General features: G+C 43.2%; 1 protein-coding gene across 1 annotated transcript; it reads left to right on the top strand.

Moving 5' to 3' along the window:
* The first annotated feature begins 778 nt into the window (after positions 1-778).
* On the top strand, positions 779-18,255 carry PCARE (photoreceptor cilium actin regulator). Its single transcript, XM_021534889.3, has 2 exons — positions 779-5,664; positions 11,056-18,255. The coding sequence occupies exons 1-2, from the start codon at positions 1,946-1,948 to the stop codon at positions 11,183-11,185; spliced, it is 3,849 nt and encodes a 1,282-aa protein (XP_021390564.2). The 5' UTR covers positions 779-1,945; the 3' UTR covers positions 11,186-18,255.

The following is an 18,255-nucleotide window of genomic DNA, read 5'->3' as shown; positions in this document are numbered from 1 at the left end:
GCACAGTCAGGAGGTAATTTCCAGATGCTTCCCAGAGAAGCCTTGTGGGAAATTACTATGTCATCCTGTACATTCAGTGCAATGTATGTGTTCCTGAAAAATTACTCTGGAGAAAGCACATAGAGTTTTAAAAATCTTCCTGGGAATTACTGTAGTGCCTTTTTGCCTGTAAAACAAGGTGATTTTGCTGTCTCTGCTGAAAAGATAAAAAGATTTGAACAATAGGGCTACAGAGAATAACAACTTCCCTCACAGCTTGCAGTCCAGCCCTGAGGAATCAGTCATGTGAGCCGTTACTTAAAGTCTGAGAATGTTTCATAGGCTGGGCAGCATGTAAAGATCTGTGGGAACTGGGCAAGATACACATGACCATGCAGGTGGAAATTCCTAGAGAGAAGCTGGAGACTTCTCGTCAGCATTTGAGTTGGCCACTGTTGTCTGTAACCCTTGAAACACCGAGGAAGGGCCACCTTCAGTACAAAAGCTGTGTCTGGAAATTACAAAGCAAATCCATTTCTGCCAGTCTGAGTAGTGAAGAGGAAGGTTGGAGGTGGTTGCTTCCACATGCCACACTTCACAAATAAATATTTGGAAAAGTAAAAAAAGTATCTTCTGCCTCATCCATCTCCTACTTTGGCTTCCCTAGTTTCTCTTTCAGAGTACTATTATACCATCCTGACCTTAGAAGTAATACAAACAACAGGTCTTTATTTCCCTTCCCTTCCCTTCCCTTCCCTTCCCTTCCCTTCCCTTCCCTTCCCTTCCCTTTTTCAGATATGGGTCTATATTTTTTTAATTTTTCAGGTTTTTTTTCTTAGAGTTTTAGCTCATAAAGCCTTACATTTAAGAGACCTAAGCCCTGGCAAATGAAAAAGAAATAAAGGTAAGCAAGTCACTTTTGTGAGTTCAAATTTTATCCCAAGACACTCAGACAAAGGAAGAAAATTAGTTTTCATTCAATTTTTAATTTTGATTTGAAAATAAACAGTTTGGATCCACTAGGTTCAGATGCTGTCTTAACAAGATATGCAAAACTTATTTTACTGAATTACTTAATTCAAATACTGTTGTTGTACAGTTAAGATTTTCAGGTTGGGAAATTATCTAGACGGGAAAAAAAGTAATTTTCAAGAATGATCATCTGAGAGGAAGGAAAACAACTGCAAAATCTTATTTGGAAGTCTTAGAAGGAAAAAGCAAACAGCTTGTCACTTGCAAGTAGGGGAAAATTTTGAAGACTCTCAACGCAGAAGTCTTAACAGGCATTTCTGACCCATTTGATTTCCTGTCTTTACTCTCCAGCAGGTACATCCATGGTCAAGGTCACCCTTCTCTTAGTTAAGAGCATCTAATGATGCTTACATGCCACGTTCAAATAGTTTCCCTTCTAAACGGCTTCAAAATACAGCCTCTTCCTTTGGATCTCTGCATTCAATTGTATGTTATGTTTTTGCAACAAGGGAAAAAAGCAGGGACAGGTACCAAGTCCTTCTGCCCCCCAATACACAGAAAAAAAAAAATCTGCCTTTATAAATACAACACTGGTGCTGACTGGGTAGAGCCTGCTTACCCTAATGAGCTTAAAATCTTATTTGCAGTGGACATCTGTCAGGGCAGAAGTGAGGTACGCAAGTGCTCTTAATCCATTAGCTCTAAATCCAGCCAAGCTCTCACACTGCTTTTTTTGAATCAAAGAAGAAAACCCAAGTGGGAATGTACAATGGATCAGGAGAGCAGACCCTATGCAAGAGCAGACCCTATGCAATAAGCACATGTGATTTTAAGGTGATCAACAAAGAAAACTGACAACAAAACTTGGACCATGATGGAAATCTCCTGAGACACAGGCCAGTCTGCAGCTCAGGATGACACAGTGAGTTTGATTTTTACATGTGTTTTCCCGAGTTCTTCTGGATTTTTGATCAAAAATAAAGACGAAGAAAAGATGGGCTGCACACCTTCTCGCAGTGAGACTGATAGTACTGCTGCAAGAAGTGGTCTTAACGCTTTGAATAAACCCAAAAGTGTTTTTCCTATTGATTTGAGAGATAAAGGAATCCCTCTGCTGGTTAAAGGTTCATCTTGCTACAATATTGATGAGTATGGGATTCAGAGGAAGGACTACCTGGAAGAAGAGGAGGAGGATAGACTGTCAGACCTGGACAAAAATGATAATGTGCAGTTATCTTCCAAAACTCATTCAGATTCCCAGATTTCCAGGGAAGGCAAGAAAATTGAGAGGACAGCCACAGACGCTGAAGTCATTATGTCTGAACTGATTGAGTCTCAAAAGCACATCGCTGAATCCATAGAGATCAGAAAGCAAACCTCCTGCGAATCAGAAGCATCAGCTTTCGTCTGGGATGACAAGAATGAAAGCAATGCAAAGCAAATCCCAAAGAAAGGAAGGAAGAAAAAAACCCATAAGCTGGCAAGGCAAGGTCAACCCAACAAAAATAAAGAAAAGTCCATTCTGGCCCCATGTGAGACAGAGAAGAAGGTAGACTTCCCCGAACTGCTCGTCAAGGCTCACCAGAGTGCGTACGCCTACTTACACCCCAACCTCTCCAAGTATGAAACTATTCTGCACATGGCCAGCCAGGCCACCCAAACTCAGCTCTTCCTGCAGCAGATGATCAGCTTCCTTGTGCTTCGCTTTGATGAAATCAACCAGCTCTTGGAAGAAATTGCCAGGGATGGGGAAAATCTTCTCAAAGATGTAGGTGGGAATCTGGCATGGCCAGCAGAAAAGGACGATTTGAAGGAGCACCCTGATCTTCTGCAGCAGCTACTGCAGTATACAGTGAACAAAATGCAGCTGGTGAGTGGGATGCTGGCCTCCCTCACGTCCAACGCCCTGCAGGAGACGTGCAGCTACCTGCAGTCTGCTGCAAGCAACTTGGAAGGCAAACTGAAAGCAAAGCAAAGCTTTGATGAGCACCTGCTCCGGACGGTAAAGCTGCTCGAAGCCTCAACGATGGGACCCTCTCAGTCCCACGGTGATGACAGGACACTCTGTTCTGAGGACAGTGGCATTGGTGTGGACAGTGAGTCCCTCAAAGAGTTTGGTGCTCTCAGCCAGCACGGAGCACAGCCAGGTGACTCCTGTGCACACGGACATCCATCCCGAAAGCATGCCAGAGCCGCGGAGCGTGTGAGCATGGGCACAGCTGCATCCCATGGCTGTGCTCTTGGAAGGCATTTTAAAGACATGTTTCATTCATCTGTACAAAGCAGGGAAGGGACTTCTTGTCAGGGTGGAGTTACAGAAGCCACTTCTGCTGTGCCCCAGTATGCAAGCTTGTGCAAAAGCCATTCCGACAACTCCTTGCAGTCTGATTCTACTCAGGAAGGTGAACGTTTCAAAATCTGCGAATCAACAGATTTTCCTTCAGATGAGGATGAGGATGATGATGATGAAGAAGAAGAGAGCACGCTGGGGGAGGATGATGACAGCACAAGTTTATCAGAAATGGGGAAGGATGCTCTGCCAAGGTCCCTGTCTTCACCTGCACTCACTGATAACATTCAAAGGCAGTCCATCAAAAGGACAGAGAATGCAGATACAGAAGAAATCATTTTGAAGATGAAAGATGCCATCAGTGAAAAAATCAAGTTCGTCCCAGCTAAATCCAGGCGTAAAGAATGGATAGAGGATGAGAGTGGAAGAGCAGTCCTAGCAAAGAGGCCCAGTACAGCAACAGGCAGACAGAGAAGGTTTGGGAAACAACGACGGTCCAGGTCAGAGGAGTCCCTCAGAAGCCAGGCAGAAGACCCAACTCTTCTAGAGCTTCAGAGGACTCAAAAAGAGCTCAGCAAACGGCTGGAAATGTTGTATGGAAAGGATATGGCTAGCAACCTGGAGCTTTGGAAATCAAGAACAGCACCTTATTTGAAGGATGATCAAATTACATCTAGGTCCTCCCGCAAGCTGAAGGCAGGCCTCTCAAAAAATTTCAGCATCCTGCCTAACCAGGATAAAGTCCCTTTGTTCACATCTGATCAAAATCCTGTCCTGAATGAAAAGAGAGTCAGGAAGCCTGTAAGAGCTACTGTGCCTTCTCAGGAGACATCAGGAGCCAAAGAAAATGAGCCTTCTGGAGCACAAATGTTGAGTGGCAGCAGCTGTGCCCCCCGGCAGTCTGTCAAAAAACTGATTGAAACCTTCAGTCCTACTGATGATCTTGCAAAAGCCAAACCTCTAAGATCCTTAGGACCAATAAAGTGCATCAGAAAATTTGGACTTCCAGTCATCCCACCCACCACTCCCTTTCAGAGGGGCCTGGCACCTTTAAATCTTAAGCATCGTGTTTCACCAGTAGAAGACACAAACACCAATGATGTTTCTTCTAGGTTTCCAAATGCCTTCCTTCCTTCACCACCTGCAGAATTAAGCAAGAAGGACACAAAGGAAGAGACCGATGAAGACACTGAGAACCTGCCACCACCACCACCTGAAATGTTAATGGACACTTCTTCTGAAAATTTATCCGAGCCTGAAGAAACTGCAAGAATAGAAGGAAACTCTTTGGAAGATGCCAAAAAGACCACCAAACCAGAATTGCATGCTGCTAGGAGATCACAAGTTTCCCCAAAAATGAAAGCCTCCCTTCAGTCCATCGATTTATTGCCAAGCAAAAATATCAGCAGCCCCAGTGTGGTGACTAATAAAGGTCCAAGGAATACCCCCAGGTCAGGGGATGAGAAACTGCAGAGATACTCTCTGGAGCTGAACCCTACCAATGTGCGTATCCCCAGCCAGGAGGAGATATTGGAAACCCAGAGGAAAGAGGCTGCGGATTTATACAAGCAAACCCATAAAATTATTCCTCTTCAGAATCCCAGTGGGGTTTCAAACCCACCCAGCAACAGCTCAGAGAGCAAGGGGCCCAACTCACCTGTACCTTCAGTGCCACACCAGAAGCACGGCTCTCCCGATCCGCTCCGGAGCAACGAAAAGGGCTCACTGTTCACCAGGAGGGTCTCCCCAACGAGAACTGCTCCTTCTTCACCAACTGAGAAATGGCTTTTCAGCCCCCCAGCGCATCACAGGCATTCTCTGCAGGCTTTCAGCAGCACGCAACCAAGCTCACCCACCATGCCGAGGAAACCCAGTCCCCCCTCCAGCCCCAGGGTGCCCAGCCCACCTTTGCAGAAGAAGCTGCCTTCTCCACCACCACAACGAAAACCCCTCAGCCCTCCTGTGGGGCACAAGCAAAGCTCACCGACAGCACAGCGGCTGGCAGGCTCCCCCACTCCATTCCCCACCACCCCCTCCCCACCAGCCTCCCCATCTCGCTCCTACAAGGGGCCAAGGGCTGGGCTGGAGGCTGGGGACGAGCACCAGCTCTCCTCCTCCAAGAGGAGCAGCAACGTCCGTTCCATATTTTGCCCGGCCACCTCTTCCTTATTCGAAGCCAGACCTCCAGTGGTACCCAGCAAGGGCACTGCTGAGGTGACCAGCCAGCCTGAAGCTGCAGCACATTCCCAGAAGAGCAGCCTGCTGTTCCGGCAGGCAGGTGACCGCACCAGGAAGCTGTCCCTGAGTGCCAGCAATCCTCAGCCCTTCGTAAGGAGAAGTTTCTCTGACCGCCGCCCAGGGGTCCAGCCTCATCTCCCAGCTCCTCTAACAGCTGGCAGTGAACCTGCACTTCACCAAGCAAGGTAAGGAATTTCATGCCAGAAAAGCAGACCTATAGCACTGAACTTCTGAACTTCTGATGGGAGTTTAAAGCTGTTAAGAGGTTTCTCAGAAAGGTGTCCTGTTCATGTGCAGAAAAGATGGCTGGGCAAAGATAGCACTGTATGATCATTGTCAGTCCCTTCTAGCTGAAATAATCTGTTCCGTTTTCTTGCCTCAGATTTCAGTAGACTACCAGTCTGAATGAAGAGAAGAGTTAACTTTCCATGGCTTGCTCAAGCCTTACCCTTACACATAAGTTGTGACAGGCACCCCAGGGAAAATTCAGAGTTGGCTTCATGGCACAGAACTCCCCTTATTTGTGTGGGGGCTAAGGGCATCCACATTCAATTCTTAAAAAGCTCTGAAGTAGCCCTCAGGTTATAAACATAAATATTTATGAGAAGATAGGCTTGGGCCAAGAGGAGGGGTTCTAATCCAGTATAAACTGTTCATCTGAAAGCTGTGGGAGAATGTTTCAATAGGTAAGAATGAGAGACAGATAATATATAGGCAAGGATCTGTGTGGACAAAAGTATAGGCTGGAATTTTATGCTTCTTGTGCACACTTTCAGACCTAGGTGCTAATGTCAAGTCTGCTGGGTCCACAGCCCAAGGCTAGTTTTCAAAAACATCCCATGGCTACTGGAGATGCATTGTTCTGAAAAAGAAATCTAAATACCAACACATCTCAGTTCTATGTTTATAAAAAGTGGTGGCCTCTTATTAAAAAAATGGGATCAGCTTTAAATTTTGTCTATCACCTAAGAAAAAAAATAACATAAAACCAGACAGTAAAGAGAAGTGGGTATTTGGGAATACTCAAAGATGTGTAACAGCCTGGAAGTGCAGTGCTGTTATTCTAGTTTCTTAACATCTTAGGATGTGTAAGTCAATTAAGCTTTAAGCTTCTCTGGTAACCTTTCCACACATGAGCAGTATTTTTGCTCTTACCCCAGAAGAGCTGCAGTCACCTGACTCATTCCCTTGAGGAGGGATAGGGATTGGCAAAATCAGCCCCAACAGGATGAAATTGCACCTGCAGGTGCACAAGCACTCCGGGCTCTGTGAGCACAGGGACAGTCATGGGCACTGAGGACAGATTTCCAGGCATTCCCACTCCAAAGACAGAATAAGGACTAAGTATTCCATGCTGGTAGTAGAGGAATGTGCTGAACAAAACATGTAAAACACACTGGGAAATGCAAACTATTTTTCATTCCCAGTTCTAATATTGCATTGTAGTCTGACAATAGAATATTTCCTAAAATTCCTGTGCAGTGTCCTGGGTTTTCTGTTGTTTCTATGTACTGTGTGAAGTCAGTTTTGTCTTCTACAATGCCTACCAGTAGAAATAAATGTTTTCCAAAGAGTTTTTATCTAAAATCTTACAAGACAAAAACCTGGGCAGTTTTATGGATGCATTTTATTCATTTATTATAAATTGCTAATTTATACTTCAATGGGGTGTATTATCTTTCTGTCATAGTCTGTCGGAGTATAGTGAGTAATATAAAAAACTCACTGTAAATAAAATCATCCCTTTCATGAAAAAAAGTCATATATCCTAGTGTTATGATCTACAAGTATCTTGGAAGAACAAAATACATCCTAGGTCAAATTCAGCTTATCATTTATCCCAATGAACACCAACAATAGCACTAGTCAGTTATGCCAAATTTATATCAACATAAGCAAAAGGGAAATTTAGAGCATTAATTACCACACACACTGATTTAAGATGCAATACACAACTGTGTGTTTTCTTACACCCAAAATAAGCTGCCTGGAGTAAATTTTATGGACCTTGCATTGAATGGCCTAAAATGAATATCACAGCCAATGGGCTAATGGGCAGAGAAGGACCATTTTAGGAATGAACATGGGAAAAAAGATCTGAGAGCTCTTCACATCACTCAGGTCCTCTCCTCCTGCCCAGGACTGGGGTGGTTGCCACAGCTGTGAGCACCACATCACCCTGTGCAGATGCTGAGCCCTGCTCTTTTAGCAGGTGCCTTCATAGACAAAGCACCACACTTTGATCCATCTTTCTCCTCCAAGTCCAATTAACAGCCTGGACTTTCTTTGCTTTGTAATTCATCCAGATGACAGAGGAAAATATCAAAATGTCTGAACCTAAACCTAAACCTAAACCTCCTCATTGTAGCAATGTTTGCATCTGGTATCAAATTCACGAGCCACTACGACACAGCTGTCAGTCTCCTTTCCTCTCCTTGTTTTACCTCTTCTTTCCAAACACAGCAATACCTTTTTTGGTGTGTGTGGTGTTTTCCTGTGTTATTTTTCTGTGTTATTAGCAGTTTCATTAGTAGAAGGGGGAGGACACAGAGTCAAACCTGAGATACTATCAATCTTTCATAGGAAAAACATTCTGAAGACCAGTGAGTTATCCAGTTTGTCCCAGGCTCATAAACTCAGGGATATAAGAGGTATATCCCCCCCACTTTTTCCATACCAAATTAAAACATCAGTTTTCTAAGAAGCAGGTTGCCAAAGATAATCTGGCAGAGCTTGTGCAAGCAAAAAGAGGCAGCTGAGTTGCTCCTCCCACACACCCCCTTTTAGCAGAAAAACACACACAAAAAAAGAGGCAATTTCCATATTCTTTTGCAAGCTTGCATTGATGGGTATTAAATGTCAGTGTTGTGCATGGATTTGTGTGTCTCCTGCACACTCATTGCTCTCCTAGAAGGCAAAACTCACTCTTTCTCCAAACATGTCTTCTGCCCATACCATGTTGTAATGAATATCAGGATTTAAAACATTAGTAGCCCTAACTAGGGCTGGAGCTGTAGCTTTTCTTTTAATCTTAGATCTTACCTGACAGGAACTTCAGTTCTCAACTCAGTTCAACTGGTTCCTATTTAATCAACCTGTGGTTGGATAGACTGAGATAATTTGGCTGGTTTCTAAGCCTGGTCATTTAACAGCAATCAGCAATTATTGGCATCTCAACAATTATTGGCATCTCATCTCACAACATATACAATTTCTCTGCTCATAGATTCTGTTAATCTGTGATACAGTTTCTGTGTATGCACCTTAACAAAATTGTATTTCATTTAGACTGCTCCTCTCCTGAGTGGTAGAGCAGAGAAAGAAGACAAAATTATATTGTCTTTAACATAGTGTTCAATGAGAGCTTGAGAATAGACTGGGTTGACTAAATCAGGCTCAAAGCAAGTAGCCCAGATGAACCCTTCTGCAACTGGGGGATATTTGAATCGGAATTTGTTTCATGACTGGACATGTATCACAAATCTCTTCATTTAGCAGTTCAAATCATTGAAGTCCTAGCAGTTAAGAGTAGGAACACTACAGCTTGTCTGTAGTTGAAAGCTCATTCAGTTTAGCATTTAAAATACAGTCATGATTCCCAGATAGCTCTGAAATATTTCCCCATGTCGAGCTTAAACCACATTAATGAGCTGCAGCAACACAGGGCACACTTCTCACACTGCAGCAGGAAGACACAGAGATACCCATGACTAGATCCACTGCTATGATCAGTCTTGATATATAAAGTCCCTGCACCCCTAGCGAGTGCCAGAGCAACCTCAAGAACATCATTTTCACTTTCTGTGTCTCAGTGCTCCTGTCACCAGAGTGAGAGCAGCAGATGTGTCATAGCAGAATTCCCCTCCCACAGTCATGCTGGCATGCTCAGAAATCACTGTAACCAGGCTAGGTAAGACCTTTCCGTTCCTTCAGCAGTCTGAAACAAGACTTTTCACTCAAATCTGCCCCTGTCTGCAGGGAAACCCAGTCTCACACTGATCCCCTGTTAAGCACACAGAATGTTTTCTTCCCAGGAGAGGTCTGGGAGGGAGGAGGACGGTGCCTTTGGCATGACAAGAGTAAAATCTGGGGAAGTATGGCTTTGTTAGCCCCCCTTGAGGGCTCCCCTGACAGGGGAAACCCTCCTGGAGCAGTTTTGTGTCAGAAAAAGAAGATGCACAGGACTTTTTTGGTCTTCAGTTTCTTGTTTTATTGTTATCTTACCAAAACTTCAGCACACTGTCTACACCAGACCTTGCATGCATGAAAACAGCACGAAAATGGCTAACAATCTTGTGTTACAAGGCCTTTTAAGCCTAATCAAAAACTAAGTTGCCCAATTAAGAAGTGACACCTAGATTATTTTCCCTTCTAACCCAATAACTGACCCCTAAAGACCCACAATGCAGATTTTTCTACCCAATTACAAGATACCACCCAAACCCATGAAGAAGGAAGAAGAAGGAAGAAAAAGGAACATGAGACAACACCCTACACCCTCCATCTTATCCCTATCTGCAAGATCCTAAAAATCCTAAAACATAAATTTCTCACCCAAGTGACATACTATACTACTCTCTATAATCTATTTCACACTTTTGTGGTCTCTAGTTTATTTTGAGACTTTGGAGGCCTTCTCCATGAATGAGGGTCAAAGTCAGTGCTTCCCTGGGAGTCAGAACCCCTCAGGGCAGACTGAGAAATATTCCCCTTGCCCTGGTGCCAGAGCCCACCCTTGGTCACGGGGTGGCTCCGTGTGGTGGAAAAATCTCTCCTCCAACCCGTGTTTCCAAAGAAAGGCTCAGCAGTCTCTGTTGTTCGGTCTCATGGTTGTTTATTGCAAGTTATCTAAAAGATTTTCTTCTTGAGCTGCTGTGGTCTGCTCAGCAGCTCAGGCAGAGGCACACGCACACCCTGACATCTTCTCTGTCCCCTGACTTCTTCTTCTCTCCCCCTGCCCAGGGCTGCTGCTATCTTTTATATGGTACATTACATGTTACATGTTTATAGTTTTTTCCCAATACCTACTACCTATATTAAATGGTGCTTTTCTACTCTAAACCAATCTGTGAGTGCCAACATCACCAATAACATGGAGGAAAGGAAGAAGAAAGAGGGAGGACAGGACAGGCCCAAATCCCTCCATCTTAAAACTTCTGACCCCCTTGTACAAAACCAAAACCCCCCTGTACAGGACTTAAAACCCCCCTGTACAGCACTCAAAAATTCTTCCCTTTACTTTGTGACTACTTCTACTATAATATCTAAACTTTTGTGACTTCTTGGTCTTCCTGCAAGGTTGGTAAATCATTCCATGGTTCAAATCCAAAATCACAGCTGTTTCCAGCTGCCTGCCAGGGTCTCAAATGCTTCTGACCAGGGCCTGGAATCTCCAAAAATGTCTGAGGGACATTTTGAGTTCCGGCACCCTGGGTTTCCACAGGGAGTGACAGGGTGTGGGGAGTGACTGACAGGGTGTCGTGCAGCCTCTGTGCTTTGTGGGTTAACGTGGTCTAATCAGTGCTGTTTGAAAAAGTCACGATTCATTAGCCTCTTAAGCATCTTTCTTTCTGCAGCTTGGAGAAGAGCCCTAGAAAAGCAGGTGACTCTTGGAATAGCTCTGGCGTTCCTGAAAGCAAAGAGTCCAACAGATCTGCTTCCCACCCCGAGCTCTACGTGGTGGGCCAGGGGCTGCAGAGGGACTGACAGCAGGAGCACCCCAGAGGCAGAGGTATGAGCCAGGCCAGAGAGCCCAGAGGCAAGAAAGAGCCTTCCCAAGCCTCCAAAGCACGTCTTCATCTTCTCTTGCAAGGAAACTGTGTGATGGCATCAAATGTATGATTGCATCAAAAACCCCAGACTGGACTCAACAATTTGACAAAATACCAGCTGGCTGCTTCTCCTCTCATTCCATGGTTTTGCTCAGAGATCCACATGGAGCTAAAGAAACACTTTGTAGCTGGGTGAGTCTGAGGAAAATTTGGTTGATGGCAACAGGACTTATAGCCAAGTCCTTTTTTCCCCAATTTAGACAAAAGATTTTTAAAGCTAACACAAATTATCAGTACTCAGCATGTAATTTATATAGGCATCACAGTCTGTGTAAAAAGGGCTGGTGTGACTTTTCCAGGAGGAAGGTAAAACCATGAACCAATTGAGTGTTACAGTAATTAAAAATTCATGGCTTCAGCAAAGACACATTTTTACCCTAAGTGTTTATCAACATGCAGGGAGGGAATAATGTCATATACAAGTTAAAATAAAGCAGTCCCTTTTGAAGGAAAAAAATTAGGGATCTTACTCCCTCAAAAAAGCCTTTGATCTCCTAAATCACCTTTGATTACCAGATAATCTTATCACCTCTAGTTTCCAGGGTACAAGGCTTAATCCTGATTAGAGTAGTTTTGCAACAGCCCAATCAAACATTATAAATCACAAGGCATCTAAGGACAAATTTGGAGGTTTTGTTCGAGTTTGTTTTTCTTTTGTTTTTTTGTAAAAGAATAAAAATGCCACCATAGAGAATCCTGTTCTCCCTGAAAAAGTTTTATATATTTTTTCTGATCTATGCAGTTTGAGGGTATTTATTGTAATTTCACTGGATAGTCTAGATAGAGTCTTGATAATAAAACACAAGCTACTTACAGTCAATTAATCCTCAGATTTTACAGCATTCACTGGAATACTCTCTCAAAAATTACTGGATCTTTCTCACCTAACTAATATATCATCATGATTAAGATGCAGCTTTTAATTAATGTAGTTTTAGTTTCATCTGACATTTCATCTACAACTTTAGTACAGAATAAGATCCATTAAAAAAAAAAAAAAAGAAAAGAAAAGCCAAATGTATTATACTTTGTTAGGAAGAGTTTAAATCTTTTCCAACAGTTTTCATCAAGGTGGTGTCTGGGAACTCACCTTCAACACAGGATTTTTACCCTTCATGATGGAGGAAGGGAGCTTCACCTTCTCCAGTACAAGGGTTACTCTCCAGATACTGAACTCCTGAGTTTTAGTCCCGTGCCTTAAGCACAAGCATCTTTCACAAAGTGCAGTGCCTTTTTGTACCACAGACACAAGGAAACCTTAATTATTATGTTTAAAGTGAAGGTTTGAATACAGAGAAGCACCTCACAGTGAATAGATGCTTTGGATGGTCAGGGGTTTGTTAGCTTAGAGAGCCCAAGCAGCCATAGCCATACAGATGTCAGCCAGCCCACTGTGTAATCATACAGGCAGATGCACCATGCCCTTCAAGGTGGAAAATCATCAGGGATATACTGCAAAGCTCACCAGCAGTGTAAACTCTGCTAGTTTGTCCTCCCCCTCATCAGAAGTGCAGTTCTCTCCCTCCTGGGTAAGAATACAAATGCATTTTTGCATGCATTTTGGGTTGGTTTGTTCTGCTGGGAGAAACCCCCCAGAAGAGAAGCAAAGCAGAGACATGACAGCAGGAAACTGGCACTTTGCATGCCTAAATGCAGCTTTGCAGAGGAAGAGCAGAGTGGGACGATGGCAGGATGGCTTCTCCTCAGCTACTGCAATCAGTTCATCTCTTTATGGCTTCATGCTGAAACTTCCCAGTACCCCTGATGGAGAATAAGAGAAAGTATTTCCCTACATCCCTCAAGAAACAGATTCTGCTACAGCAACACGTGGGGCAACACTTCACTTCAGCAGTCAAGCTGGAAACCTCCTCCTACATGTGCTCTCTGGACATGGAGTCAGCAAAGCTCCTTTGCCCAAAACCAGGCTCCCTTGAAGATGTGTACATGAGCTGCCATCCTGGCACTTCATCCCCCCTGGCTCTGACTGAGGCTGTGCTCATCAGGAGGCTCCTTGCAAACACAGTCCCTCCTGAATATTGAAGGATTCTTATGCTGCTGAAGGATTCTGATGCTGCCCAAAGGATGCTGCAGCAAACTGCTCATTGTATGCAAGACACAGTTTCTGGGGGAATGATCTGCAAGTTTGTAATGTGAACTCGTGATTACATGTAATTAAGAGGTTCTTTTTAGTCTAGTAATGTACAGGACTCTTGCAAAAAATGTGTTTACCTTTGATTTGTATTGCAAGCATGAAATTGAGAGTAACTCTAGTATGCAGGAAATAATAGTTTGCCTCTCCATTTAAAAAAAAAAAACAAACAGTTTTTTAACAGGTTTTTGGTCAACAGTTCAATTTTTTTCACAAATACAACATTTCTGGAATACAGTTGTTTTATAAGACCAGGCTCAATTTAAACATTTATTTTTTACTGACGTAAATAAAACAGAGGTTTTATATACAAGGTATGAGTTTGATCTCCCATATCATGTATGCAAGCAGTTTCAATCTTAGCCCAATGTTATACTACTGATGAATTTCTTAGTGCACTAACTATGCCCTGAACTATAAAAGTCCATTTGCTCCCTCTCCCCCTATCCCAGCACAAGCTTGTCTTGTTTTGCATTTTGCTGGTACATCAGTTAACTTAGATTGCATATCCATTCAACTAATAAGTCTTTTTTAAGGCTAAAAGATCCAGCCTGGGCACTGACAGACCAGAGCATGGGTGAGCTGTGCTTCCACCCCTGCCCTGCCCTGGCTGAAGCCCGAACTACCTGGCAGTGTGGCCAGTTCAGTAGAGCTGCTGTGTAAAACCACAGCTAACTCGGGCCAGTGGCTTGGTGCTAAGGGTTAAAACCAGAGTGCACTCCTGCAGTGGGGTCAGATTGCAGAGGGATGGAGCTCGCAGTGGAGCAGGGTCAGGTTTCCAGCCAGGGCTTCTTCACAGCTGTGAAAAGAGCAGCCAACAGCTCTGTGCTGCTCTTTATCTGCAGACATTTAAAAAGTTGGCAGCTGCCCTTGTTTCCAGTGACACTACTCAAATCTCAGACCTTTAAAGGGGTTGTCATTTCATTCCCTTGGCGTCTGAAGATGACTAGAACACTAAGGCACCACACACACTCCAGCTTCTTTCTTCTGACTTCAAGAACTACCTCAGATAGCCTGGAGAAGAGGGGACTGAGGGAGGACCTCATTGCAGTTACAACTTCCTTGTCAGAGGAAGCAGAGGGGCAGGCACTGATCTCTTCTGTGTGACTGGACCTGAGGAAATGGCCTGAAATTATGTCAGGGGAGGTTTAGGCTGGATATTAAAAAGATATTTTTCACCCAGAGGATGACTGGGCGTTGGAACAGCTCCCCAGGGCAGTGGTCACAGCACCAAGCCTGACAGAGCTCAAGAAGTGTTTTGAGAACACTCTCAGGCACATGGTGTGACTCTTGGGGTGTTCTGTGCAAGGCCAGAAGCTGGACTCGATGGTCCTTGTGAATCCCTGTCAATTCAGAATATTCTGTGATTCTGTGATTAGCAACATGGCTGAGAATGCTATGCAGGTTATCAATAAATCCAGCATATTGCAGTGCTAGCACTGCCATACCTCTTAACATTCAAGGCATGTCATAACCATTTATGAAGTTTTACCATTGAAGGAAATACTCTAAGACATCACCTTTGCTATAGGAAGGAAAGAAACCATAACACAGAGATGAAGTAACCTCTTCTTACTCATCAGTAAGTACTACTTTACCTCATCAGTAAAGAACTGCCAGTATCTCCTGAAGAGAAAACCTCCTAGATTAGCAAATGGTTAATTCTTCCACATCAAATGTCCTCAGTGCCATCATGACTACAGCATGTGGAGTTGTGTTTTGCAGGTGTGATTTTGATCTTCCTGAGTAAGATCCTATGGGCAAGATCCATAGCACCTGCAGTATGGATTAGGAGCTCACTTCCACACTGTCCTCAGGCAAAGTTGAAGGTTCATACAAACTCACTATTGTGTACTGGATCACCTGAAAACTGGGGGCCAAGATCCCAAGTTTGCATTTCTTGCTCACAGTCCTTTTTGGATGAATAATGAAAATGTTAATGTCAAAAGAAAACATATGCAGCTAGCGAGTGTAGATACGCAGCAGGACAAGGTGATCAAGGCTCAGGACCACATTATCCCATTCCTGATTCCATTTCCATTCATCACACATATACCTGCCCTGCACCTATGCTGTTCCACCACTTCTAGCACAAAATTAACCACAGCCATCATAGCCCCTAATTGTTCTCCTTTCAGTGACATTCTGATTTTCAAAATCTGGCCTCTTACATCTCTTTATTATTTTCTCTTTCTTTACTAACATATAACTCTGTGATTGCATTAAGTAATAGTGTAAGAATTTCTGAAGTTGGACTGTATAGAACACACCCTTTATCAAGGTTATTTGAAAGGAAAAAGGGTGATAAGCCTATCTTACTCCACATCTATCCCTCCTGCTTTAGTAAAGCTTTCCTCAAGGCACAGATTAATTGATTGTACAGCAATTAAGGAGAAACTGAAAACTTTAAATGCAATAAGCTGCCCTTCATTCATTAAAACTACTGAAGCACTGGCTTCTTAGGATATGAGTGAACCCAAGCCAAAGCCTGAGGATGCTAACAAAGACCATCCTTCCCCAGAGCAGTAGCTATAAAGCTGTGAACAAAACTTTCCAGGCATTCCAGCAGACTCACAGATAACATGGCAGGGCAGAGATGACTCTGCAGTGAAAATCTAAACCAACAAATTTACCAGCTGCTTGGCTTTAAAGTGTGACTCTGCCAATCTTATGGGGACATTTCATTGCAGCCTTTCCCCCTCTTATAATAATAGAAGTTTAGTATCTCTTAACATCCAAACTGGAACTTCAACCTGCCAGTACAGTAGAATGGCCTTACCTTTGGAATGTTTTACTCCTATTGGAAGTTTTGTGTCTCTTTGCTAATAAATATAGTTAATGTGGACAACCAGGGCACAAGGTAATGCATCTTTTGGATCTTTTTGCACAGTGAAGGATTCATCAATAACTGGATACCCATGCAGATCCTTTCACCTTTTTATTTCAGAGGAAACACATGAATATACCTGCACATCTTAACTACTGTAAGGGACCTGGATTGCAAGTAGGTTCTCATAGCACATTTTCTCATGTAGAAAAGTCAGGAAATAGGGAGCATCAGGGACAACCTGATACCACAGTGCTCTGCAGCTGAGCTTCTAGTTAGAAATGACTCCTGGTAAATAGTTACCTAATTATGAGTCTTAGACAAATTTCATATTAGTCCAAATAATATATCAACAACAGCTTGAAACAAGGTGCAAAAAAATTACAAAACCAAAACCCTCTAAGGTGCAAAACAAAGAAAGAACCTAGAATACACCACGGACAATCTTTTAAAACCCACATGAAATACTATGCTCTTCATGTTGAAAAACTCAGTACTTCACAACTATGTATCCTACCAAGAGCCAAGAGAAGAAGAAAGCATGTACTGCACCTCTGAGCTCTGCTAGCCCAGGTAAGTATATGATGTCCCATTTTCAGCCCCACAGAATTCCCTTGACAGCCAAACAACTGTATTAAGGTTTTCCACAGAAGAGCAGCCACTGCAAATACCACAGCAAAGGGCTCCAGCATTAAGATGCTTGATGTATTCCCAGTTTCCCTGGACTGATGAGTGCCTCTGCAACCTGGCTTCTCCCAACACACAGTGAAGATTGTTGTGACCTTTTCAGAGGCTATTAAATAACCAGTAAAAATAGCCTCAAATAAGCTTAATAACTCTTAAAGCCTCTTAAATAAATTCTTAGTAATTTTAAGAGTCCTCTGATAGGTTTAACTTAGATTCCTTGCAGCATAAGGAGACGAGGACTTGTGTGAATTTCTCTACTCTTTGGATGATAATACCCAGGAGACTGATATTCTCCAGAAGTAAGCAACAGCTCTGGGGGTGACTATTTCCCAGTCACTCATTTGGGGATGAAGAGCCAATCCTGCAAAAAAGTAGGTAAAAAGCAAGCATAGGGTCCAATATATCCAATTATCCTAAGCTTCTTATCTCAGATTTTCTTTTCCTTCTAAACTTCCACAAAACTGAGCCAAGACCCAAGCAATACCTAACTTTAATTTTGTAAACCAAGCACTTCCCAGTGCTCTGAAGCAGCAGCAGGAGGACCAGGCATCATTCCTGTTTGTGGATGTTCGTCTTTCTGGTGTGCAAGAGCAATGGCTTTGAGGAGAAACAAGAATGCCCCTATTCAAACAGTGGCTGTGCAAGGAGATGTGACTTTTCCAAAGCAGTGCATCTTTTCCCAGTGAAATACACGAGCTCCTCTTACCCATGAAATTGTGATTGAAGACACCTGGGAGCCAGATCTGTGTGAGATTGCAAAGGAGCAAAGCTTTGCTCAGGCCTTTGGTGAGCACAGAATACATCCAGGTAGAAAACTTTTGACTTTTGACAGGATCTTTTGGGTCCATTGTCCCCCAAACATGTGAACAAGTGGCCCCATTGTAATTCCAAGTAGCAAAGAGCAGCACAAATGACACAAAGAAAACGTGGCAAGTGAGGAAGAGGAGCGGCTCAATGAGGAAAGAATGTGATGAGACATAGGCACATTGAGTGAGCTGCACTCCCATAACCTCTAGGCTAGCAGGTCCTGGTCTCACATTCTCCTTTTGATTTAAAATAAATTTATTTAGTTAGTTTTTAAAATAATCAAAATAAAATATATACAATTAAAAAGATGTCATAAAAATTTAAAAGATACACTCTAAACATATTTATTCAAAACTACTTCTAAAGATCAGAACATATGTATATCTGTAACTATGAAGACTAATGCATAAATCGTACTCTTGAAACACTCTTCAGACAGTTGGCAGCTACTTCCTGAGCTTGGAGGAAAGAGAGC

This window comes from Lonchura striata, chromosome 3, assembly GCF_050655825.1.
Source record: "Lonchura striata isolate lonStrDom1 chromosome 3, ASM5065582v1, whole genome shotgun sequence".
In the NCBI taxonomy this organism is placed as follows: Eukaryota; Metazoa; Chordata; class Aves; order Passeriformes; family Estrildidae; genus Lonchura; species Lonchura striata.
This window is presented reverse-complemented; position numbering and strand designations above follow the sequence as displayed.